Below are 24,568 nucleotides of genomic sequence, written 5' to 3' on the forward strand. Positions count from 1 at the left end.
GAACTGCCACTTAGCCAGTCAGTCCCCAGCCTGTAGCGGTGCATGGGATTCTTCCGTCCTAAGTGCAGGACTCTGCACTTGTCCTTGTTGAACCTCATCAGATTTCTTTTGACCCAATCCTCCAATTGGTTTAGGTCACTCTGGACCCTATCCTGACCCCCCAGCTTATCTACCTCTCCCTCCAGCTTAGTGTCATCTGCTTAAGTGTCTTCGGCTTAAATAGAAATAGCTATTTGGGGAGGAAGAACTGTCCAGCAGCTGGAGCAGAGGACCCTGGGAGTCAGGACTCCTGGGTTTTGTTCCTAGCTCTTGTCTGGGGGTGTGTGGTCTAGTGGTTACAGCGGGCAGCTAGGAGACAGGAGTCCTCTGCTCTATCCTTGCCTCTCTGTGTGACATTGAGCACATCATGGTAAAACAGTGCCTCAGTTTCCCCACCTCTAAAGTAGGTTGACTAATACCCCCATCTCCCAAGGTGTGGTGTCTCTAAAGGATGCTGAGAGCCTCTGATCAAAGGTACTGTAGGAAGGCAGAGCCGTATTCTGTCTGTATCTAGTGCTACCTGTTGTGGCAGGCACATGAGAGGGTTTTAGAAGCCAAGTGGGATATGCTGGCTGTACTCGTCTGCATGTCTTTACCCAGAATGCTCTGTGAATGAACAGAGGATTTGACCTCGCTTCTGAGTTCCTCCGAGTGCCCTTCTCTGTCAGAAATGCATACCCCTTCCTTCCCTGGTAATCAGGAGCCCCATTCTGGCTGCAGGCCTGGGACGTCTGCTCTCTCTACGTTACGGTTCCCGGAACTGTCCAAGCCATGGAGAGGCTGAGAACGTCTCTCAAGGGTAGGGGACTGTGTCCTGCACTGTGTGGGACGATGGACACCATGATCCAGGACTGTCTTGTCTCCAGCAACTGTAGATGGTTTACTGTCCTGGCCCTGCAGGGTGACAGACACTGGGCTCCTGTAAAGAAAAACCCCTGCCTTCCTGCAGGCACGGTGAGAGTCAGGATCACGCACCCATATGCTACTTATGGATAAGCCATGTGGGGGGGGGGGGGCGGAAATAGTCTTCTAAATAGCCCAGTAATCTTGGGCCCGTCTCTCTCTCTCCTCTTCTGCGCTGGCTGTCCAACCCCACCTCGTGGATTCCTCCTCGGTCAATTTTAGTTCCTGGGCAGCCGATGAACTTCCAAGCGGAAGCCAGGACGGAGACCAGCATCAGAGTGTCGTGGAGCCCTCCCCGGCAGGAGATCATTGTGAAGTACGAACTCGGCTACAGGGAAGGAGATCGCGGCAGGGAGGTGAGTGCCATGAGGGAGGCGTGGGGGATGATGGTTCTGCCCCTTTCCCCTGGAGAATGGCGGGGACCCTCCCTTAGCTGGGGGTGTGGGAAGTAGGGCGGGTTTTTTGGGGGGTGTTCATGTCTCTGCTCCGAGTTTTTATTTTTTCTTCCCTCCCCTTCCCTCAAACCCCCCCATCCCCGCCCACCTCCAGGTGTTGAAGACCTTTGACCCGACGACCTCGTTCACAGTGGAAGGTCTGAAGCCCAACACTGAGTATGTCTTCCGGCTGGCTGCCCGCTCGGCTCTGGGCCTGGGGGCCTACACCCCGGAGGTCAGGGAGCGGACCCTGCAGTCTAGTAGGTGTCTCTCCTTTCCCAGCCTTGTCTGAGGGAAAGACAGTCAGGGAGCCACAGATGGTGGGTACAGGGGTATGGAACCATGGGGAGTTCACGGCACCGTCCTCACAGGAGAGGATTGCGCGGCTGGGGTACTCTGTGGGGAAGCGGTTGTCCTGGTACTTGTGGACCCCACCGCCTCCCCACTCCCTGATCTAGATAGCCAAGATTTGGGTGGGCCGGGGGCCAGGGCATGAGTTAGCACCACCCGTCCGAGAGGAGCGGTTTAACGAGCTGGACGGCTTAACGAGCTTGACACCGTCCCCATCGGCCCTTCGTGCTGAGCATGCTCAGTGAGGATGGCTTCCCGCCTCCACCTTTGAAGCTATGGGTCGTTAACCAGCAGAAACTGAGCCGGAGCTCCTGGGGAGGGACACAGGAGGGGTTTAAGAGAGCTCTCTGCAAGAGGTTTGTGAGCCGGGGGGTAGATGGTGATTAATAAAACTAACATTGTCATCGGTCTGAGGGAAAGCAGCCCCCACCTCATTGTTCATAAGCGACTTCATAGCCTGCGGAGACAGGCCATTGGGGCTTGGGCAGAACTGGAGAGAGGGGGAATGGGGCGGGGGGGTTAACGACACCAGGATGGAGTGTATGTAACCCAAATGTGCTGGTTTTAGTTTAATGGATTGTCTCCCTTCTCTGTTGCCCTGGGGACGACCAGCCCTGGATGGCAATATTTCAACCTGGGCTTTTCACAGATCTTTGCTTTTAAATGAGGTGTTTTTTCACTGCATGAGTGGCTGTGGCAGCTGTTCTTTGTGTTTTCTGTCTCCTCTCATCTCTACTAAATCCCTCGGCCGCAGTTTGGAGTAGCCGCGAGCAGAACTAGCTCAGAAATGGCTCTGGTCAGCGCGTGAGAGCGCAAGCGAGCTCCCATCGCTCACAACCCTTAACAAGTGGGAGCAGCAGCCTCTCAGCTGGGCGGCCCGCCTCGTCTTTCCATTTTAATTGTCAGCTCCCCTTCCCTCTCTTGCCCAGGAGCGAGAAGAAAGGGGAATTTCTGTTTCTACTTCAGACAGAATTTCTTACCGGGGCTTTCTCAAGCCTCCCGTCCATTCAGAGATTTGCTTGTTTGTTTGTTTGCTTCCTTCCTTGAAATGTTTTTTTTTTTTTTTTTTTTTATAAAAGTCGGTATCTATATAAAAAGAAAATTGTTTCCTGGCTTTGCTGAAACACCGCTGGTTCCAGTTCTGACCCAGTGCGGTACCAGTAGACGGAACCAGATGTCCTTGATCAGCACCAAGAAATAAAAAGAATGAATCGAAAGGATCAAGAATAGGTGTCAAAACTTTCCCACACTCTGCTTCTGTTTTACTAGAGCTTTCCGTTCTGGGAGTCACGGGGCTGGGGGCGGGGGAGGATTTGGGAACTGGGCTTTCTGGTTGGATACAAGCAGTCCAGAGGGGTGGGCATCACGGGGTGGGAAATGGCTCTAGGGCCTAGCGACGCTGGAGGTTTTCCAAAAAAAAAAAAAAAAGAGGAGATGGGAGGTGGGGGGCTTCTTTGGGTATCTTTCTATCCTGGCACTTGCCCAGGAGAAGGCGTGGTTTGTTCCATTGGTCTGCAGCTCAGCTGTAGAGGGATAGCCGTCAGTTTCCCGAATTTAACGCTCTTAAGAACCTCAGCTGGGGAGCGGTCAACGTTTTGTAACGTGGTGAAACGTTTTTTCCTGGCCGGCTGCTGGACGAACGAGTCAATTCTCCCCGGTCCGGGTGGCATCCTCGGCTCACAGACCTTCTGGCTCGGGCAGGCTTTTGTGTCTTTCCTCTGCAGCCCCTTTTCCGTTCAGCTCCTTCCTGGCCTGCTCCCTGGCTCTCTTTTTCTCCCCATCCATCTGCCTGCCTGCCTGCCTGTCTCTCTGCATGCCCTCACAACCCAGTGAAGCCAGCTCCCCGCACTGTCTGTCTCTCTTACTGCCTGGGCAGTTTCCCACCTCGTCTCTGCAACACCAAAGCTTTCCCCACCCCAGCCACCTGCTGTGGTGTTCTGTGTGGTTTTTTTCTCCACCAGTCTCAGCTGTCACACACATGCATGCCTGGCTCGCAGCCCCTCCCTGCATGCACCCCCTGCACAGCCCCCTCCACATCTCTTGTCAGGGTGGCTCTCCCGAGCATCATAACCAAAGTAAAATCCATTAAACTAAAGGTAAAGTATCTTTTTCTTCTTGAAGTAGCTGGGTTTTAACTCTTCAAGTACCAGAGACGTAGATTGGAAAATAATGAATCAAATGCTTGGAGGCCTAAGGCAATGTCGCCTTTTCTAACCTAGCTGTGAAGCCCTTAGAGTTTCTTAATACCCTTCTCATTCAAAAATTTCTCCTGGTGTAGGAAGCAGGTGTCACCCGACAGGAGCGAAGGGGGGGGGGGGTGGTGTGTGGGATGGGTTATAAAGGAACCAGAGGGATTTTCACCTCTGCTCCTTCCTAAGAGGGATGTTCCCCCACCCAGTTGCTCTGATCCTTCTCTCCACCCCAAATAGGCTCTGAGTGAAATTACAATGATCTAAAGTCTATGGTACCTAAAGGGTTAAACGCATTGTATTGTACGAGGTCAGTAAGGGTCATTCTTGTGGCTTGGACAGTCAACTTAAAGCCTGTAAAAGATGCAGCTCAGGTGAGTACTGGCTGGTCTCAAGCTGATTCACAAATACAGTCCACCCTGTCACTGCGCAGTCTCCTACGCACCCTGGGTATCCTGCAGCCCCTGTGGGAGGAATGGGTGGGAAGGGGGGGGGTCTCAAAAAGCTGTCTGCTTGGTGAAAAGAGAGATGTGTGCGCACAGAAAGTTACATGCTTCGCGGTGAGCTCTTTGCTGTATGGCAGTCCCCTGTGTAGCCAAGGCATTTGGTGGAGAGGTGGAGCCCAGATCCGCAGCGTGGGATCTGCAGAGCTTCATTGTCTACTGCACACAGCTCCCTGGGCTAAGTGAAGCATGTCACCTGTTACGCACGTGCACACCCACACCCACACCCCCGCCAGTTCCGTGCAGGTTGGGCTGGATTGTGAAGGAAACTCACTGTGCCATGAATTCCCAAGAGTGTCTCTCCAACATGACCAGCACTTGGTGGGTGTTTTCATCCAGGCGTTGTGGTCAGTTGAGAGCGGTGTGGGGCACAGGTGCCCCCCTCCCCGCCTCCCTTTTAACCAGAGAAAGTGCTACAAATGATCCCGAAAGGAGGTCTCGCTCCGGGGACATGCGGCAGGTCCTCATGCTGGAGCTTAGAGGGTGAGTGAGAAAGTGCCAGGCTCAGCCGCCGCTGATGGAAACAGCGCTCCCAAGCGCAGGCCGGAGCTCCGTGCTCTGCCTACTGGGGCTTTCATTATGAGTGTCAGGAGCCTTAGGCTCAGGATGGAAAGGGTAGGTCAGGTCAGACCCTCTCCGCAGTGGGTTTCGCAGCCCTTGTGGCTTCAGCTGGGTTCGGAGGAGTGGAAGCAGTTTTTGACCCCACCCGCGGTGCTGAGCGTTGGGTGCCGAGGACAGGTAGCTGGAGGCACCTTGGGGCTGTTTCATCTTCCAGCTCAGTATGAAAAAGGCGTAGATGCCTCTAAGTTGCAGAAGGGGACAGCACACCGGCCTGTTTTGCTTAATCATCCTTTATGGTCAGGCCAGGTGGAGAAAATTGTCTGTTCCAGGGAATCTGGCCACACTGTCGCCAGTCTGGGTGCTGGTATCTGTCAGAAATAGGATAGATCAGAGACTGGTCGTCTGTCATTACTGCAATAGCTAGGTAGCCAGGAGAGGGGGAGACTAGCCAGCATAGAGGAGCTAGTAGTTGTCGGGGAAGGGCAGTATCCTAAAAGCAAATCGTTTTCAGAAACCCACCAGGAGCTTGGTCTGGCCTCGTAGCTCAGTTTCTCTTGTTCTCACGTAAGAAAGTCTTATAAGTTAGCAGTTGAAGTTTGGAAGGTAGGTAAACAGACTGGGAACGTTCTGGAAGGATTTGCTTTATATATCGATATTATTTTATTATTATGATTTCCTTTTTGAGAGATCTTTCATTTTGAAATTAATGGATTGATTTATTTTTTGTTTCAAGTTTGTTTCTTTGGTTGTTTGTTTGACATGTTTTCTATTATTTGGCGTGGCTAGCCAGCTGCTGGAGATCATAACCCCAGGGAGCAGAACTTTGCCTGGTCACTGCACAGAAATCTCCTTTTCTTGATGGGAAGGAGCAAATTGGGGAAAGCTTTAATTGTTTTGTTAAAGGAGCCTTGTGAAGGCAGTTTAGGCCCAAAACTTAAGGTTTTGGGTGCAGGGAGAGAGAAAAGATCTGACAAAACTAATCTTAATAGAAGAGTTTGTGTTCAATTAATAAAGACATCAGTGAAAATCAGTTTGTTTGTTTGTTTTAAAAAACATCCCATATAATGTGAAGTTTGCAACCCAAACACAACAGTGCATGAAAGCCAGAAAGGGAAACTGACTATGTAAACAGAAGTGAAAGTGATGAATCTATTTTCACTGGCCAAGCAGAGTAAAGGGAAGGCACAGCACAAGTGATGAAAAGTCGGTTAGATTTTTTAAAGCAGACGGGGAGATTGTTAAACACCCCAGCAGAGTGTCAGTAATACAAACGTAAAGGGATTCCAACCCTGTAGTCCTGGGGACAGAGTCTCCCTTCGGTCATACTCATTATAGACCAGTGTAACTCCATTGACGTCAGTGAATTTAGCCCTGATTTCCCCACTGTCAGACCACAGTTGAGCCCTTTATGCTCAGCTAAAACCCTGATTTATTTCAGTGGGACTTTGTGTAAGGACTGTAGGATTTGGCCCAGGAATAATCTTTAAAAAACCTTTAAATGGTGGTCAGCATTTATGTATTCATCCTGACGGACATCCCACATGGGGATGGGGAACTTAAGGCCAACATTGTCGAATTTAGGTGCTTAACCATGGACTTGGAGCCAAGATTTTCCAAAATGGAGACTGAGTTTAGGTCCCCAACCTGAGACACATTTCTGCTTTTCAGAAAGTGCCAATCACCCGCCCTCTGGTGATCAAAGCGTCCAAGATCACCTAGGGTCAGATTTTCAAAGGTATTTAGGCACCTAAAGATGCAGATAAGTGCCGAATGAGATTTTCGAACGCACCTAAGTGGCTTAGGCACCTCACTCCAATGAGAGTTCTGCATCTTTAGACACCTAAATACCTTTGAAAATCAGGTCCCTGGTTAGTCCCTTTTGCAAATCTTGGTGTTAAGCCTAGTTTAAAACTTTGGCTTAATGCAGCTTTGCCAGTTCATCGGGAACATGACTTGCCTTTGGTTGTACCGAAGTTTGCAAGGCTGCTTTAAAAACAGGAGCTAAAAACTGCCCGTCCCAGGAAGGAAGGGCTGGTTGCTCAGTTGTGGTCCAGTCACCCGTAGCTGAAAATGAAGGACGCGTTGGGCTAGCCTGCTCTGTGTTTTATTCCTTTGCTTTGTAACATTTATGTTCCGATGCCCCCGTTTCATTTCTCTTGCCTTTATTTTTTATTTTAAAAAAAACCAACCCCCTCTCTTCTTTTTTAATTTATCTTCCTAAACCAAATTTTTTGTATGTTTTATTTTAGATTTTTTTGTTATCATTTTCTTTTTTTTTATCTTTCCCATCTTTTGTTTTTTCCCCTTCTTCCCTTCCCCCCTGAATTTTCCCCCATCATAGAACCGTCTGCCCCCCCTCAAGACATAAAATGCGTCAGCACCAGATCCACTGCCATTCTGGTAAGTTGGCGGCCTCCGCCGGCCGAGAGCCAAAACGGTGTCCTGGCTGGATACAGCGTCCGCTATCGAGCGCTGGACTCTGAGGACACGGAACTTAAGGAGGTGAATGATATCCCCCCAACCACCAATCAGATCCTCCTGGAACAGCTGGAAAAGTGGACAGAATATCGCATCACCGTGGTGGCGCACACGGAGGTGGGGCCAGGCCCGGAGAGCTCGCCAGTCGTCGTCCGAACAGACGAAGATGGTAATTCCATCTCCTTTCGGTTTCCTTTCCTCCCGAGCCCGCCACAAATACATGGCTGAGGAGACTTCCCTGCAAAGGAAAAGACATTGGATTTTTGGGTCCCTTTTGTTGCCGCTTTTTGATGCCAGAAGAAAGCCTGAAGGTTGCCCCCCTCGCCCCACACCCCAGATTTCCTCACCCATCTTCCTAAAAACCTGCAGGTGCGATGGACATCAGCTCCTCTGGGAACCAGGCCCCTCTATGTTTTTTTTTTCTTCCTGCTGGTTTTTTTTTTTTTTTTTTTTAACATCCAGGCATTCAAGTCTTGTCCACACTGCTTTTCCCAGGAAATTCTGTGGCAGGCTGGAGAGTTAGTTAGATTATGACCTCCCAGCTATCAAGGATGTAGAATCTGAGCCGTTGAGAGGGGACAGGATTTGTAGCCAGAATTATTTAAAAATATGTGAGGGTTCCTCCCTTCCCATCTTTGTCGTTAAGGCATATTTAACTCAAAAACCTGAGAAACAGGAGAAGGGATCTCTTTGTTAAAGGGTTAACAACCCAGCCCCTTCATGTAAGAACTAAGAGAGCTCTTGTTCCAGTTCTCTGGTTCTCCTAAGGAGACCTCAAGCAAGAACAGGGAAGACTTGATTTAACTGATATTTCTTGGGTAAGATAAAGCAAGCGAAAAAGGGGAAACAATTTAAAAAACAAACAAAAAACCTTTCTGGGCTGTCTTCCTCCATCACAAACAAGCCAAAAAGGACCCAAGTCCAATTTTCTTTTCCGTTGCAGGTCACCTTTAACAGCTCTCCCATTTGCCCGTCCCTCTGCCTGTATCCTAACACGATACCCACTACTGGAGGTAATACCTTGCTCAGAGTAATAGGAGACAGCAGGAGCACCCTAAAAGTGCGGGGGCTACAGGTGCCCAAACCGTGGCCCTGCCCCGTCCCGCGAGGCCTCACCCCCGCACCAGCCATTCTTCCTGAGGCCCCTCCCTCCAGCCACCCATTGCTCTAGGGTGACCAGATGTCCTGATTTTATAGGGACAGTCCCAATTTTTGGGTCTTTTTCTTATATAGGCTCCTATTACCCCCACCCCCGTTCCAATTTTTCACACTTGCTGTCTGGTCACCCTACGTTGCCCCAAGGCCCTGCCCCCCCCCCCCCCTTCCCCCCAACCCCCCTCCCCCCCCCCCCCCGCTTGCTCCTCTCCGTCCCTCCCCTGATCGCTCCCCCTTATGGCCGGTAAAAAGTGGGAGGGCCATGGCCCCCGGCCCACCCTGTTCCAGCGCCTTTGGGAGACAGAGCTGCAGTGTTGTCCTGGCCAAGGTCCCATACACTGTTTGCTCCAAATCCCTTTCCATCCCAATTCCTTTCCACGGCATCTCTTCCCATTTCATGCCCTAAGATCAGACCGCTGCTGCTGAGTACCAGATGCATTTAAATGCCTGAGAGGCAAGGGCTTGAAAGAGCTGGGGTTCAGTCCCATCTTCCTTGCAAGCATTGTCCCAGTGTCCCTCAAGCACAGCCAGAGCTTTCCTTGGCTAGCTCCTCAGAAATCAGGTCTGCCAGTGGATTTGATCCAGAATTATACAGCTCCTTCTAGGCAGGCAGCTCTGAGGAAGGGGCTCATGGAAGGAAGATTGAGCAGAGAGAGAAGACACGAGCTCACCTTCGTGCATCCAGATTGGCGAGCTATGCTGCGGCCGTCCAGACGCTGCCCATGACAGCGTGCGATAGCCGATGGCAGATGTGGTGGCCTTCCACAAGTCTGGCTGACTCTCAGCCCACTTGCAAGGCTCTAGATGCAGTACGTGCCTGCCCCACGCAACCTGGATAAGCGTCCAGCGCTAAGTCTTAACGCCTGTACCCTCTTTTCTCTCCCTTCCCCGCAGTGCCCAGCGCCCCACCTCGTAAAGTAGAGGTGGAGGTTCTGAACTCAACGGCCATCCAAGTGTTCTGGCGCTCTCCAGTCCAGAACCGCCAGCACGGGCAGATCCGTGGCTATCAGGTCCACTATGTGCGCATGGAGAACGGAGAGGCCAAGGGGTTGCCCCAGATCAAGGATGTCATGCTGGCTGATGCCCAGGTGAGGACTTTCTGCCCCCTTCCTCTCCCATGGCGGCTTGTGGGGAGGGCCATCTGTTTGGGTTATAGCCCCAAGTGACCCAAAATACTGGTAAGTGGCACAGCATCTCTCCGACAAACAAGTCCCTTGTCATATTCAGTTAATTCACGCTCCCAGACTGTAGCTGTTGAGGACGACCATGAGCCATTCTCCAACTCTGGGATAAGTAGGCTCCATCCTTCTCGTTTCTGGGAGGCCCCAGGGCGGGGCCCCGTTCCTTTAAATCAAGCCGAGGTCACTACAAAATCTACTAACCTCTCCCATTCTACTTCTTCCTTCACCTTGGCCTGGTAACCTCTGACCTCCAGTTGCCACTTGCCCGGGGACTTCTTCCTCACGCTGTGTGTGTCTCTCTCTCCCCTCTTCTCCCTCTTGTGTTCTCACTTGCAAATCCTCTCTTGTTCTCTGCTCAGTGGGAAACAGATGACACTGCTGAATATGTAAGTAAAATGCTTCCTGCCTGGTCCGGGTTCTGTCCTTTCCCTTCCACCCTCTTCATTTGTGGTGTGACATTTTGTCTCTTCTTTATTTATTTTTTTTCAGTGCTAGTTTGTCTATTTTCAAGCCTGTTACAGTGTTTCTATGCATTGTTCCGCGCCCCACCCTGTACACTTCGCAATGCCATCCTGATTGCTCCTTTAGTCAGCACATACCGCAGGGTTTTCCCCCGAGCTCTTAGGGAAGGTCGAGTCAGCTGCTTCTCGATAGTGGAAGCAATCCAGACAGCAAAGTGGGACCAGACTAACTAAGCTGCATATGTAAAGACGGGCTGGTGGGAGCAAGGTCTGTGACTATATCAGAGACCGGGACCACTGCTGAAAAAACATTGCTGGGTTAGAGAAGTAAGAGCTCAGTAGTGTGGAAGCAGCTAAGACCTGGCTGACAACCAAAATAGTAAGAACTCTGTTTTTCTCCGACAGTAGCTTCTAAACCATCAGGGCTTGACTGTGAACACTTGATGCCATTAGAAAGCCGAGGTTCCCAGCTAGTCACTGGTACAAAGCGCTCCCTGCTAGCCCTAGCAACTCACAAGGGGCTGGACCTTAAAATCAACTTTGTGGTTCCAGGGTGTGTCTACACTGCAGCTGACAGCTATTTTTAGCGCACTAGTTCAAGCAGTGCTACTGCGAGTCTGTGTTTCTGGGTCCCAGCTGCAGTGTTTACTTCTTCCATTTGAATGCCGACATGATTTCAAGGACGACGGTAGCAGGGCCGCCCAGAGGATTCAGGGGGCCTGGGGTCTTCGGTGGCGGGGGGCCCCCACCGCCGAAGTGCCGGGTCTTCGGCGGCAGGTCCTGGGGCGGAAGGACCCCCTGCCGCGGGTCTTCAGGGCACTTCGGTGGCGGGTCCCAGAGCGGAGGGACCCCCCGCCGCCGAATTGCCGCCGAAGACCCGGAGCGGAAGAAGCTCCGGGGCCCCGGGCCCCACGAGAGCTTTTCGGGTCCCCCGGAGCGAGTGAAGGACCCCACTCCAGGGGCCCCGAAAAACTCTCATGGGGGCCCCTGTGGGGCCTGGGGCAAATTACCCCACTTGCCCCCCCCCCCTCTGAGCGGCCCTGGACGGTAGCCACAAAGCAATGGAGGAAAGCATTCCTCCCTTGGGCTAGCGGGTACTGAGGCTTAGGCTGATAGAATAAAAATACTTAGGCCGAGATTTTGATTTCCTGCTAAGAATGATGCTCCTGTGAGGCAGGGCAGTGCTCTGAGCCTCCTTGTACAGATGGGGAACAGAGGGTGTGTCTACACTGCAATTAAAAAACCCATGGCTGGCTCGTGCTGGGGCTAAGGGGCTGTGTAATCGTGGTGTAGACGTTTGGGCCCGGGCTCTAGGGCTCTGTGAGGTGGGAGGGTCCCAGAGCTTGGGCTGCACCGCAGCCCGAACATCTACACTGCAAACCCCTTAGCCTGAGCCCCGTGAGCCCAGCCACAGGTTTTTTAACTGTAGTGTAGACATCCCCAGCAAGGCTAAGGGGATGTCTACATTACAGCTGGGAGGGTGCTTCCCAGCATGAACAGACAGACATGCTAGCTGTGCTCGAGTTAGCATGCTGAAGATAGCAGTGTAGCTAGGAGTAGCGTGGGCTCGCCTCCTAAGAATGCCCCCCCCCCCCCCAGGGGTCCGGGCAGGATTGTATTGGGACAGCTAGCCCAAGCTAACCCTGGCTCCATCGCTATTTTTAGCACGAGCGCTCAAGCAGAGCTACTGTGTGTCTGTCTCCCTGACCCCAGAAGCACGCTCCCAGCTGCAGGGAACACAGACCCTAGAGGTATCTCTACACTGCAATAAAAAACCTGTGGCTCTGCATATCAGAGCCCAGGTCAACTTGACTGGGGCTCGGGCTGCGGGGATAAAAATTGCCGTATAGATGTTCAGGCTCAGGCTGCAGCCCGGGCACTGAGACCCATCACTGGGGCTCCAGCCCAAACATCTACACTGCAGTGTTTAGCCCTGCAGCCCGAGCCCCACAAGCCCAAGTCAGCTGCAGCCAGGCTGCGGGTCTTTGATTGTCGCAGCCTAAGTGACTTGCCCAGGGTCACACAGAAAGTTTATGACAGAGCAGGGAATTGAAGGCCACTCTTGTAAGTCTGAGGCTAGGGTCCTAACCACTGGACCATCCCTCCTCCTTGGCAGCATGTTGTTTTTAAGGTCCACTCTCTCACTGCCTGCCCCACTTTGGGCAGGACAGATGTTCTCAGGAGCAGTAACCTTTTTCCCAAGTGCTAGCCTGGGGCCTAGACTTTGTAGAGGGAGGAGAGATCAAACAAATGCAAGGTTCCCTTCACCCTCCCACCCAGGGCTCCGGGGAAAACCCTGCTGTGCATGCCCCCATCCTGCTTGGTTTAACATGTGTGTTATTGTTAGAACAGTGTTTGAAGGGCAGAATGAATACCTCACTGCCAAGGGCCAGGCTAGAGTCCTGCTTCATAACAAAAGCTCTTTAGGAGCCAGGTGTGATGAGAGTGATAGAGAATTGTGTGTGTGTGTGTGTGTGTGTGTAAAGTAACACTCCACCCTACCATGCAGGCAGCAAATGTTGCCTTGCAGTTCGCATTAAAGCAATCCCTTTAATATTACAGACGGCAATTTTTTTTTTTAAAAGTCTCTCACTGGCGGGTGCGGAGGAGGGGGGTTAATCTCCTTGAAGCCACGGAGCCCTCCTCTGAGACAGTGTGGGAGAGCGGGAAGCTTTGAAGAGCACGGCCGTGTTTTGATGGTTCAACCGGTTGGCGTTCAGATAGGGGCTGCGTTTGAGGTGGATTCGAGAGAGCGTGCGTTTCATCCTGGTCCCTGCGGACGCCGGGTCTGTTCATAGCTGGGGTGGTTGTGTTTCATAGCAAAAGACTGCGCCCCGCCCCCCCCATCTCCATGTTTTCCTAGAACTGCCTTGTGTTTTCAGTGTCAGTGAACGTTCCTGCATGCTGGACAGGGCTGAGGCTCTTGCAAGGAAACAAGCGTTTGTTTTAAAAAAAACAAAACCAAAAATCTCTCTCTCTCTCATCTTGCAAACAGGAAATGATCATTGCTGGGCTCCAGCCCGAGACCTCGTACTCCATCACGGTGGCGGCTTACACCATGAAAGGGGACGGCGCCCGCAGCAAACCCAAACTGGTCACGACCAAGGGTGCAGGTGAGAGGCTCTCGCCCTTCCCCACCCCTCCCCTTTGGAAGTCGTCTCACTCCCCCAGGCCCAGAATTGGAGGAACTCTTTCCTCTCTCTGCAGCTCATCATGTCTCCCAACCTCGTTACGCAGAGAAGCAATTTCCCCAGTCTAGCACTGAACGCCTGATTCCCCCTAAAGACAGCCTCCTTACCCCAGTGCCCCCGAGAACCCTCAGCTCACCACACCCCCAGTCCTGTACCCCAGAGAACCTCCCACCTTAATACAGCCAAGCAGAACATTCCCAATGCATAACACCCCCCAGTCATCTCAACCAGAGAACTCCCAGTTCTCCCCTGAAGAGAACATCCTCCCACCCAATGCAGCAGACAACCAACTCATTACACCTCCCAAAGGCCTATACTACATATGCTCCATCCCCAATACAGCTAAGGACTGCCACCTCCTCAAACCACCCTGCTGATAAAGGGACTCTCGAACCTGGTCCAGCTTGTGCCGTGCTGGAGGTGTGGTGTAGACTTCTGGGCAGGGCACAGGGCAGTGTCCATCAGCGGGGTCTGTAAGGCCTGCCGATGCCCGGGGTGTGGTTGTGAGTACTTGTGTAAAGTTTACCCGGAGGAAAGGCTGGAGCCAGAGGGGTATTGATCACCTTTCCATGCTGCCTATGAGATCAGCGGAGAATTGGCCAGAGGGCTGAGCAAATCTGGCAGCAGCATGGGAGCCGGTGAGGTTGGAAGGAGATGGCACTGTGGCCCTGCTGGAGTTCAAAACGGCTCCTCCCGCCGGAGACCTCAGTGCACCAGCCACATGGAACTGAGAGACCAAGGCCAGGAAGTTCTCAGGCTGCGAGTGCAGTGGGATGGAAACTGTAGTGTCAGCTGACAAGAAAACCAGAGGCTGGAGCGGTCGAGGCGGAAGGGAGCAGCAAACGTAGGGCGCTGAGATGGGAAGAGAGAGTCAGATCCTGTCTCACACAGGATCAACTGGTGTTGATCTAAAAGTCCCCAAATCTTCTCCTGGCATAGCCCTGGAGTGAGGCATGTGCTCACCGGGAGGCCAGCGGTCCCCAGAGCCCTGACGATAATCTCCGCCTACGCTCCCCTCGAGCCATCCTTCCAGCTTGGAGGGGCCAGGCCCTGCTTTGTCCAGAGCGATCATCCCCACTGCAGACCCAGCGCACTGGCCTGGCCTGGCCCAGCTCCCCCGGCACCGAGGACGCAGGGTCTGAAGTGCTCCCACGCCTAGGGAAACAGATTCCAACTGGGACCCTCAGCACGGTCTTGCGGCGGGCAGAGCACGCAGCGAATGTAGACTAGCAAACAGCAGAGGTATAGAAGAGACATGGGGATAGCTGAGGCCACCCGCTCTTCCATCCCCATCGCGTTGTCTCTGATGGCTGTTCTAGCAGCGCCAGGGTCAGTGCGGAGAGGAAGAACAGACAGCATTGACCTTTGCTAGACTGATCTCCTGGAGCCAGGCTCTGGCTGCCACGCTGCTGCCCTCCCAAACCCCGATTCTTTCATCCCTTTTGACTTATTCCTTATGGCAGGGCTGCTCCCGGTCCGAGCACAGAGAAACAGGGTCACGGCCAGGAGGCAGGGACAGAGCAGAGGAACGTCAAAAGCCACTGAGGGATCTGTCTCTCGTTCCCCTGAACCTTTCTGCTGCACTGGGAAATGGGTGCCTTCGCCTCCTTTCATCCCTGGGGTCAGCGGTGCTGCAGTTCCTCCTCCGCTATTGCAGCTCACCTCCGCTCTGCAGCACTTGAAAGGTTTTATGCAGGGGTGCGGGGGGAACTGCTGTGCCTAGGCCTGCAATTGACCCTCTGAAACTTCACCTTCCCCTAGTTGTCTCAAGGCATCACCATGGAATCGCATTTACCTCTGTCTTCCCTCCGCTCATCTTGTTCCCTGCCCACCATGTTCTCGCATTCACTCCTCTCAGGCAGCAGCTTTCTCCCCTTTTCATTTCCTTCCTTTGTCTCTCTCTTTTCTTGCTGGTTTTTCTTCCCCTTCCTTTTCTTCTCCGCTCAGGGGTTCTCTGCCTCCCTCTGCGCAGGGCAGCTGCGTCAGCTGCCATCAGCCACCCCTGGAAATGTGAGCTGCCACTCCAGTGATCAAAGGCCCTTGGTCAAATTTGGCGTCATTAACCTGGGCGCCCCCAAGGCTACAAAGCCAACGCAGAGCCGCAGCGGAGGGAGCGATGCAGCCAGGAATCTGGCGTCCCAGCCTGGAATGGGAAGGGCAGAAACCAACATTGTGGCTCCCTTTCCATGCATTCTTTCTCCAGTGAGCATGGGGTTGGAGCATTGGAGCCTTTCCCCTTTAATGTGGCCTTTCCTGCCCAGTTGAAGAGGGTCCTGGTACTGAAGAGGACAAATCCTCCAGACACTTAAGCAAACTTATAGATTCTAGGACTGGAAGGGACCTCGAGAGGTCATTGAGTCCAGTCCCCTGCCCTCATGGCAGGACCAAATACTGTCTAGACCATCCCGGATAGACATTTATCTAACCTACTCTTAAATATCTCCAGCGATGGAGATTCCACAACCTCCCTAGGCAATTTATTCCAGTGTTTAACCACCCTGACAGTTAGGAACTTTTTCCTAATGTCCAACCTAAACCTCCCTTGCTGCAGTTTAAGCCCATTGCTTCTTGTTCTATCCTTAGAGGCTAAGGTGAACAAGTTTTCTCCTTCCTCCTTATGACACGCTTTTAGATACCTGAAAACTGCTATCATGTCTCCTCTCAGTCTTCTCTTTTCCAAACTAAACAAACCCAATTCTTTCAGCATTCCTTCATAGGTCATGTACTCTAGACCTTTAATCATTCTTGTTGCTCTTCTCTGGACCCTCTCCAATTTCTCCACATCTTTCTTGAAATGCAGTGCCCAGAACTGGACACAGTACTCCAGCTGAGGCCTAACCAGCGCAGAGTAGAGCAGAAGAATGACTTCTCGTGTCTTGCTCACAACACGCCTGTTAATACATCCCAGAATCATGTTTGCTTTTTTTGCAGCAGCATCACACTGTTGACTCATATTTAGCTTGTGGTCCACTATAACCCCTAGATCCCTTTCTGCCGTACTCCTTCCTAGACAGTCTCTTCCCATTCTGTATGTGTGAAACTGATTGTTCCTTCCTAAGTGGAGCACTTTGCATTTGTCTTTGTTAAACTTCATCCTGTTTACCTCAGACCATTTCTCCAATTTGTCCAGATCATTTTGAATTATGACCCTATCCTCCAAAGCAGTTGCAATCCCTCCCAATTTGGAATCATCTGCAAACTTAATAAGCGTACTTTCTATGCCAATATCAAAGTCGTTGATGAAGATATTGAACAGAGCCAGTCCCAAAACAGACCCCTACGGAACCCCACTTGTTATACCTTTCCAGCAGGATTGGGAACCATTAATAACTACTCTCTGAGTATGGTTATCCAGCCAGTTATGCACCCACCTTATAGTAGCCCCATCTGAGTTGTATTTGCCTAGTTTATTGATAAGAATATCATGCGAGACCGTATCAAATGCCTTACTAAAGTCTAGGTATACCACATCCACCGCTTCTCCCTTATCCACAAGACTTGTTATCCTATCAAAGAAAGTTATCAGATTGGTTTGACATGATTTGTTCTTTACAAATCCATGCGGCTATTCCCTATCACCTTACCACCTTCCAAGTGTTTGCAGATGATTTCCTTAATTACTTGCTCCATTATCTTCCCTGGCACAGAAGTTAAACTAACTGGTCTGTAGTTTCCTGGGTTGTTTTTATTTCCCTTTTTATAGATGGGCACTATATTTGCCCTTTTCCAGTCTTCTGGAATCTCTCCTGTCTCCCGTGATTTTCCAAAGATAATAGCTTAGAGGCTCAGATACCTCCTCTATTAGCTCCTTGAGTATTCTAGGATGCATTTCATCAGGCCCTGGTGACTTGCAGGCATCTAACTTTTCTAAGTGATTTTTAACTTGTTCTTTTTTTATTTTATCTTCTAAACCCTACCCCCTTCCCATTAGCATTCACTAGGTTAGGCATTCCTTCAGACTTCTCGGTGAAGACCGAAACAAAGAAGTCATTAAGCATCTCTGCCATTTCCAAGTTTCCTGTTACTGTTTCTCCCTCTTCACTGAGCAGTGGGCCTACCCTTGGTCTTCCTCTTGCTTCTAATGTATTGATAAAAAGTCTTCTTGTTCCTGTAGCTAGTTTGAGCTCATTTTGTGCCTTTGCCTTTCTAATCTTGCCCCTGCATTCCTGTGTTGTTTGCCTATATTCATCCTTTGTAATCTGTCCTAGTTTCCATTGTTTATATGACTCCTTTTTATTTTTTAGATCATGCAAGATCTCGTGGTTAAGCCAAGGTGGTCTTTTGCCACATTTTCTATCTTTCCTACCCAGCGGAATAGCTTGCTTTTGGGCCCTTAATAGTGTCCCTTTGAAAAACTGCCAACTCTCTTCAGTTGTTTTTCCCCTCAGTTTTGATTCCCATGAGACCTTATCTATCAGCTCTCTGAGCTTACCAAAATCCGCCCTCAGACGCCAGCAGCAAACCCCCTGAACATCTGCATCTCACTCCTTTCAGTGCCACTTTAGTTCAGCCTGGCATATCGCCTCCTAGCGTTTCCCTTTCCCTGCCCATCTCTCTTCTCCTTATCCTCTCACTCCGCCTAGATTTCCCTCTTTCACTTCTTTCCCTCCTCTGTGTCTTTCTCACTTTCTCTCTCTTCTTCACTGGTCTCTCTTCCCTTTTTGTTTTCTCTTCTGTAGCCTTCCCCCCTGGTCCTTTGTCACTCATTCCCTCTGTCTTGTCGTCCTTCCTCATCTCTCCCATTAGAATTTGCAGCAGAGGTGCATCAGTCACCCAGATATGTTTTCTCCAGCAGAGCAGCTATTACCCAAAACTCAATTTCCCCCAACTTGAAATAGCTTTTAAAAAAAATAAAATAAAAAAATCTTTCAAATGACTCTGAAACGTTATCTCCTTTCCACTGTTGAGTCAATACACCTTCTAAGAGGAGAGATTTCTTTCTTTATCATTCAGGGCTAGGGGCTGAATTTAAATACTGTAATACATCCAATTTTCTCCTTTAGCGTCCAGCCCAATTGCAAAATAAAACACTTTTTTCCCCTTCCTTCCCCCCTTCCAAATTATATTTGTGGTGCAAATGTAATATTTCCAGGCCTGGCTGATTATAGTAATGTTTGTGATAAAAACTGAGACATAAAGATAATGGCATTGTTTTTCTCTGTAATAACATTGTGTTTCTTAAGTGTTTCCAAAGGAGGTTTTCCCAGCAGCATTCATCAGCCATTCTCCAGTTGTTTGAAATGAATAAAACATTCGTTCCAGGCAGCCCATGCCCGGGTGTTCACATGTTGGGGCTGTTGCTTCCAACCAAGCAGGCTTCCCTGGTGCTGCCAGGGTGTGTGTGTGTGTGTCTCTCTCTCTCTCTCACACACACACACATACACACACATACACACACACACACACACTCACTCTTGCAAGGCATCATTGGGCAGAAAGGCATCGGCTGATTCAGCCAGTCCCAGAGCACCTTTCTCATCCTCACCTGCATGCCCCCAGCCAGATTAACTTCAGAGCTAGTTTGTGTTTCTCTGAAACCCGTTTCCTTCCCTTCTACCTTCTCCTCCCCCGCTTCCTCAACCGGGAGAGAGAAGGAAATTAGATCTTTAATAGAGTGGAGTGAGTGTAAACGACACATGAGCTGCCAGAATTAATGCCCTCGCCACTCCGGCTCCAGTAACCCCCGGGCCTGCATATGTAATCAAACCCTGGCCATTAGCTCATTTAGCATTCAGGCAGGGACAGGGCTCGTTAGGCAGAGGCATCACCAAACTCCCACAATATCCCATAAACTCAGTAGAACTGACAGGTTGTGGAGGGAGCCGGCTGAGAACAATGTCCCTGTGATGTCCAGGAGGGAAGACGCCGAACTGAGTAGACAGACACTGTCCTCTCCTCCACTTCACCCATATCCTGGGGTCTGTTTCCAGTCCCCGTTTGCCCCCATCTTTCTCTTCCCAGCTGGGTGATCAGACGGCTGCCAAACTCGCTTCGGCTGGCCTCGTGCCTGCAGTTAAGGACCCCAGGCTGCCCAGAAACTCAGCCTTCCCATCCTTCATTACTTCACCTTCAGCAACTCTGCGCTTTCCCGCTCGCTACAATCTGTTCCTGCCCTGTTTTTCTGCATGAGTTGCGTGGTCTAGTGTCTATAGCAGGAGGCTGGGAGACAGGACTCCTGGGTTCCCTCTTCTCAGCTCTGAGAGGCAGTCATGTCTAGTGATTACAGCCAGAGGCTGGACGTTGGGCTCCTGGGATCTGTTCCAAGTCGTGTCACTGAGGCTAGGTCTACACTACGGGGGGGAGGGCGACCTAAGATACGCAACTTCAGATACGCGAATAGCATAGCTGAAGTTGCGTATTTTAGGTCGACGTACCTGGCTGTGAGGACGGCGGCGAGTCGACCGCTGCCGCTCCCCCGTCGACTCCGCTTCCGCCTCTCGCCGCGGTGGAGTTCCGGAGTCGACGGCAGAGCGATCGGGGATCGATTTTATCGCGTCTACACTAGACGCGATAAATCGATCCCTGATAGAAGACGTGCCCTGAGTCACCATGGGACCCTTCCTGCAGAACATTTTGGAGGGAGAGGGAGTTAAAATATCACAACTGTGTGTCTAAATCTGACTCTGGAGTAGTACTTAGCACTTCGATAGTATGTTTCCTTTCCTAAATTGAAACCTGGCAAATACAAACCGGAAACAAGTGTAAATTTTACGCGAGAGTAATTAACCATTGGAACAATTTACCAAGGGTTGGGGTGGATTCTCCATCCCTGACAGCTTTCAAATCGAAATGGGATGTTTTCCTAAGCGACCTGTTCTAGGAATTATTCTGGGGAAGTTCTCTGGCTGGTGTTATCGAATTGGATCGTCTGTGTGATCACAGTGGTCCGTCCTGGATTTGGAATATATGGCTCTAAATGCAGTCTGAACATTAACCCATTCATCATCACAAAACTTCCTGCGAGGTGGGGCAAACGTTAACGTTCCCGTTTCAGACACCAAGGCACAGGGAAGTCAAGGTAAATGCTTTCGAAAGTGGCCACTGATTTTGGGAGCCTGCCACTGATTTTGGGAGCCTGACTCAAAACACCTGGGGCCTGATTTTCACGGTAACTGGGAGTCGGTGGCAGCTGGGGGTGCCTGGCCCTGCTGAATTCAGGCCTGAAGATGTCTTGAACTGGGCACCCAAAAATCAGCGGTCACTCAGAAGGGTTGGTCCACGTGGCCTTGGGCCAGTCACTCAGCAAGCGAGCAGCAGAACCAACAAGAGAAGCCAGGATTTCCTTGTGCCCGCTTTGTTAGATAGCTCTGCCCTCTGACCCCTTCACCCAGCTTCTCCATCCCTGGTGCGAGGAGGAAAGCTGGCACGGAACTGAGCTTGTCTCTTCTCTCTGTTCTCTCCCAGTTCCAGGGAAGCCCATCCTGTCCGTGCATCAGACTCAGGAGAATTCTCTCCTGGTGAAATGGGAGCCTCCCTTGGATGCCGAGGGCCAGGTCATGGGCTACCGGCTCCAGTTCGGTCGACAGGACATCGACCCCCTATCCACCTTGGAGTTCACGGCCCAGGAGGATAAGTACACCGCCACCAACATCCACAAGGGCGCCACGTACGTTTTCAAGCTGGCTGTGAAAAGCCGGGCTGGCTTTGGGGAAGAGGCCGTGCAGGAGCTGACCATCCCCGAAGACATCCCCCAAGGTTACCCCCAAATCCTTGAGGCGAGCAACATCACCTCCATGTCGGTCCAGTTCAACTGGCTGCCCCCCGTGCTGGCCGAGAGGAACGGAGCCATTGTCAAGTACACCGTGGCCTACCGGGAAGCCGGTTCCCCCGGCAACCCCTTGGAAAAAGACCTGTCCCCCTCCCCCGAGAACTCATACACGCTCAACGGCCTCAAACCCAACACCGCCTACGACGTTAAAATCCGGGCTCACACCAGTAAAGGGCCCGGGCCATACAGCCCGACCGTCCAGTATCGGACGTTCCTACTGGACCAAGGTAGGACTTACCGGTTTCTCCTCTCTCTCCTTGTAACCGGGGCTGGCGCCGGGAGGCAGAGAGCCGGGGGCGGTCCAGCCAGCCTAGGACGGGCTGGTGAGTAAATGCAAAGCGCTTGGTCTCACACACGGGCCCTGCGCTCCTCTCTGCCTTCGCCAGGTAAGTCCCTTTTACTGCTTCCTTCCAAGTTAAGTCCAGGCGCCCTCCTGACTGGCCACCGGGGCAGGCCAGCCTCTCTCACAGGTGGGACGAGCCTTTTCTTCAGCTTTCGCAAGCCGCCACTCAGCCAGATGCCAAACGCAAAACCGGCGGGGGCTTGTCCTCAGCCGAGCCTGCTCAGACATCCAGAGCCTTATTCTCCACAGCAGCTGCTCAGGCCGCCAGCGTTTCAGGGGGGGTTTTGGCTTAGGGAGGCTGGGTGGGGTGGGGGGAGGTGGGATGTCTTTGGGCAGAGACCCTCCCCCACCCTGCCCCTGGGTTAGGCTAGGGTTTGGCGTGGGAAGGGGTGTCAGGGATGGGACTCTGGCAAAACCCAAGCAGAGTGTGGAAGAGGGAGCAGGTCCTTCTGTTCCCTACGTCAGTGCAGCCAGCGCCCTGTTGTCGGTGTCTGATAACCCCTCCACTCTCTCTCTCTCCCCCCCCCCCCTCTTTCTCCCCCCCCCCCCCCCCCCCCCCCCCACCCCTGCACTTCCTTCCAGCAGTTTTACCCAAAAACTTCAAGGTGAAGATGGTGATGAAGACCTCCGTCCTTTTGAGCTGGGAGTTCCCCGAGAACTACAACTCTCCCATCCCCTACAAGGCAAGTGAGACTGGGGACCCTGTCCCCGTGGCCCGCCTCTCGGGGCCTGTAGGGCAGCAGGGGGTAGAATTTGGGGGTGGTATATTCAGGGTTAAACCCTCCTCCTCCCCTGAAACCAGCTCCCATGGGCACTCCAGGAGAGAAGCGAATCTCCTGCTCGGGGTTCAGCAGATCCAGGCTGCTCCCGTGGGGAGTCTGACTGCGGGAAGCTTGTCTCCATTACCTCTACCTGAACCTGCCAGGGGCTTTTTGTGGTGTTTTGGAACACAGCCTCTTCTCCCTGCCCTCAAAAACTTGTCTGAGCGGCAATGAAGTATAGAGCTGGGGATTGAGAGTTGGGACTCTTAGATTCTGTTCCCGGCTATGGAGGGTGGGGGAGGAATATGATCTAGTGGGCAGGGCCGCCCAGAGGATTCAGGGGGCCTGGGGCAAAGCAGGGGAGCGGACATAAAAAAAGGCACCCGGTGGCGCTCCGAGTCTGCGGCGGCGGCGGCGGGTCCTTCACTCGCTCCGAGTCTTCGGCAGCAGTGAAGGACCCGCCGCCGAAGTGCCACCGAAGACCCAGAGCGACTGAAGGGCCCCCCGCCGCCAAAGTGCCGCCGAAGACCCGGACCGCCGCCAGGTGAGTAAAAATTAAAAAGTCGCCGCTAGCCAGGGAAGGGATTCTCAGCCAGGGCTCGTGGGGACCCTGCAGGGCCTGGGGCAAACTGCCCCATTTGCCCCCCGGCTCCCGGGCGGCCCTGCTAGTGGGTAGAGCATGGAGCTTAAGAGCCAGGGCTGCTGAGTTGTGTTCCCAACCATAGGCAGGGAGTGGTGTCTCATAGATGTGACCGGTGCGGTTGAGAATCGGTTTCATTCCCAGCTCTGCTATTGAGCCCCTCTCACCTTGGGCAAGCCGCTTCCGTGGTCCGTGCCTCAGTTTCTCCATGTCTAAAATGGGGATACTGCTTCCCAGGGAAGTCATGAGGCTTCATCCCATGCCTGTAAAGTGCTGCGAGACCCTACGGAGGAGGGCGCTATAGAAAGCCAAAGGAGTTTCACGGTTGCTCCCCACCCAGACGCTCGTTCCCACGTGCGCGGCGGGGTTAGAGGCTGAACTGCATGGGCAGTGCTGGTGCCGCGTGCTGTCTGGGCGCCGGGGAGGGCAGGACCTCTGCGGTGTGCTGTTGCATAGAGGAGGCTGACTCCTTTGGGTGCTCTGGCCTTGCTCAGATCCAGTACAACGAGCTGAACATCGACGTGGACGGCCGCACCACCAAAAAGCTCATCACCAATCTGAAGCCCCGCACGTTTTACAACTTTGTCCTGACGAACCGGGGGAACAGCATGGGCGGTCTGCAGCAGAACGTGGCGGCCTGGACAACCACGGACATGCTGACCAAGAAGCCGGAGGTGACTCACAAGGCCGACGCGGATGGCAACGTGGTGGTGATCCTGCCGGACGTGAAGAGCTCGGTGCCTGTCCAGTAGGTTCCTGTTATTGCGGTGAACGTAGTGGCGGTCGATCATAACGCACAGGGCCGTGCAGGCGGCCGCAGTGTGCACAGAACGGGGGCAGAGCAAGCGTCTCCCCGCTAGCTGTCCTGCAAGTGTGCCTCAACCGTGGTGTGGAGGAGCCATCCTGGGCTGAGAAACGTTGAGCTTCTGTGGCCCATTCAGTCCTTGGCTTGTCCATTGAGGCTACCAGCAAAGTTACCCACTAGGAGCAGGCGGGCACCACTGGCTCATTCCGCCACGGACCATCAGACAGCCCCCGGAGAGTTGGCAATGGCTGTCAGTCACTGCTGGCCCAGATTGAAGCTGGTGACGTAGGCGGGGAAGGATTGGTGTCCTTATTACGCAGCCTCCTTCATCTGCCAGGGGGTCGCTGTCCCGTTCAATTCATCTTGCGGCACCGCAAGCCCTTGTAAGCTCGGAGGAAGGGTGGTTGGGACTCACGAGACCCAGGTTTGATTCCTGGCCCTGGCACGGAGACGCCCTGTGTGACCTTGGGCAAGTCACTTGTCTGCCCGAGGAGGATAATAATCCATCCTTTGTCTGTGGGGGTGAAGGGCCGACAGCCATCTATGCTTTGGGAAACCTCCCCCTTAGCTTGTAAACTGTCTGGGGACAAGGCCCCTCCGGTACGGCGCAGCCCCCAGCCCCATGGGGCCTTGATCCCAGTGAGGATACCGATATTAAATAGCGGGGTACACATGATGATACGAACGAGGCATAGTTGCCTAGAACAGTTGATAGGAACTGCAACTTCCCCCGCAGCCCAGGGCCCAAGAGTGGGATGTGCCAGCCTCCGTGAGTCTGCTCTGCAGCCCTTGCCCCTGCTCGGAA

At 52.5% G+C, this 24,568-nt stretch overlaps 1 protein-coding gene across 8 annotated transcripts in view; it reads left to right on the forward strand.

Annotated features, from left to right (window-relative positions):
* PTPRS (protein tyrosine phosphatase receptor type S) overlaps positions 1–24,568 on the forward strand; it is a 249,092-nt gene that overhangs the window by 187,414 nt on the left and 37,110 nt on the right. For 4 of the 8 annotated variants that reach the window (XM_026654904.2, XM_026654903.2, XM_026654906.2 and 1 more), the window contains exons 9-17: positions 1,165–1,298; positions 1,492–1,636; positions 7,322–7,627; positions 9,508–9,701; positions 10,154–10,180; positions 13,251–13,368; positions 20,851–21,441; positions 22,143–22,240; positions 23,453–23,706. In XM_026654904.2, the coding sequence (XP_026510689.1) occupies positions 1,165–1,298; positions 1,492–1,636; positions 7,322–7,627; positions 9,508–9,701; positions 10,154–10,180; positions 13,251–13,368; positions 20,851–21,441; positions 22,143–22,240; positions 23,453–23,706 (1,867 nt within the window). The remainder of the gene's footprint in view (positions 1–1,164; positions 1,299–1,491; positions 1,637–7,321; positions 7,628–9,507; positions 9,702–10,153; positions 10,181–13,250; positions 13,369–20,850; positions 21,442–22,142; positions 22,241–23,452; positions 23,707–24,568) is intronic. The other 4 variants (XM_026654905.2, XM_026654907.2, XM_026654908.2 and 1 more) reach the window with 2 other exon arrangements.

The sequence above is a fragment of the Terrapene carolina genome, unplaced genomic scaffold, assembly GCF_002925995.2.
Source record: "Terrapene carolina triunguis isolate 2854851 unplaced genomic scaffold, T_m_triunguis-2.0 Scaffold194, whole genome shotgun sequence".
NCBI lineage: Eukaryota > Metazoa > Chordata > Testudines > Emydidae > Terrapene > Terrapene triunguis.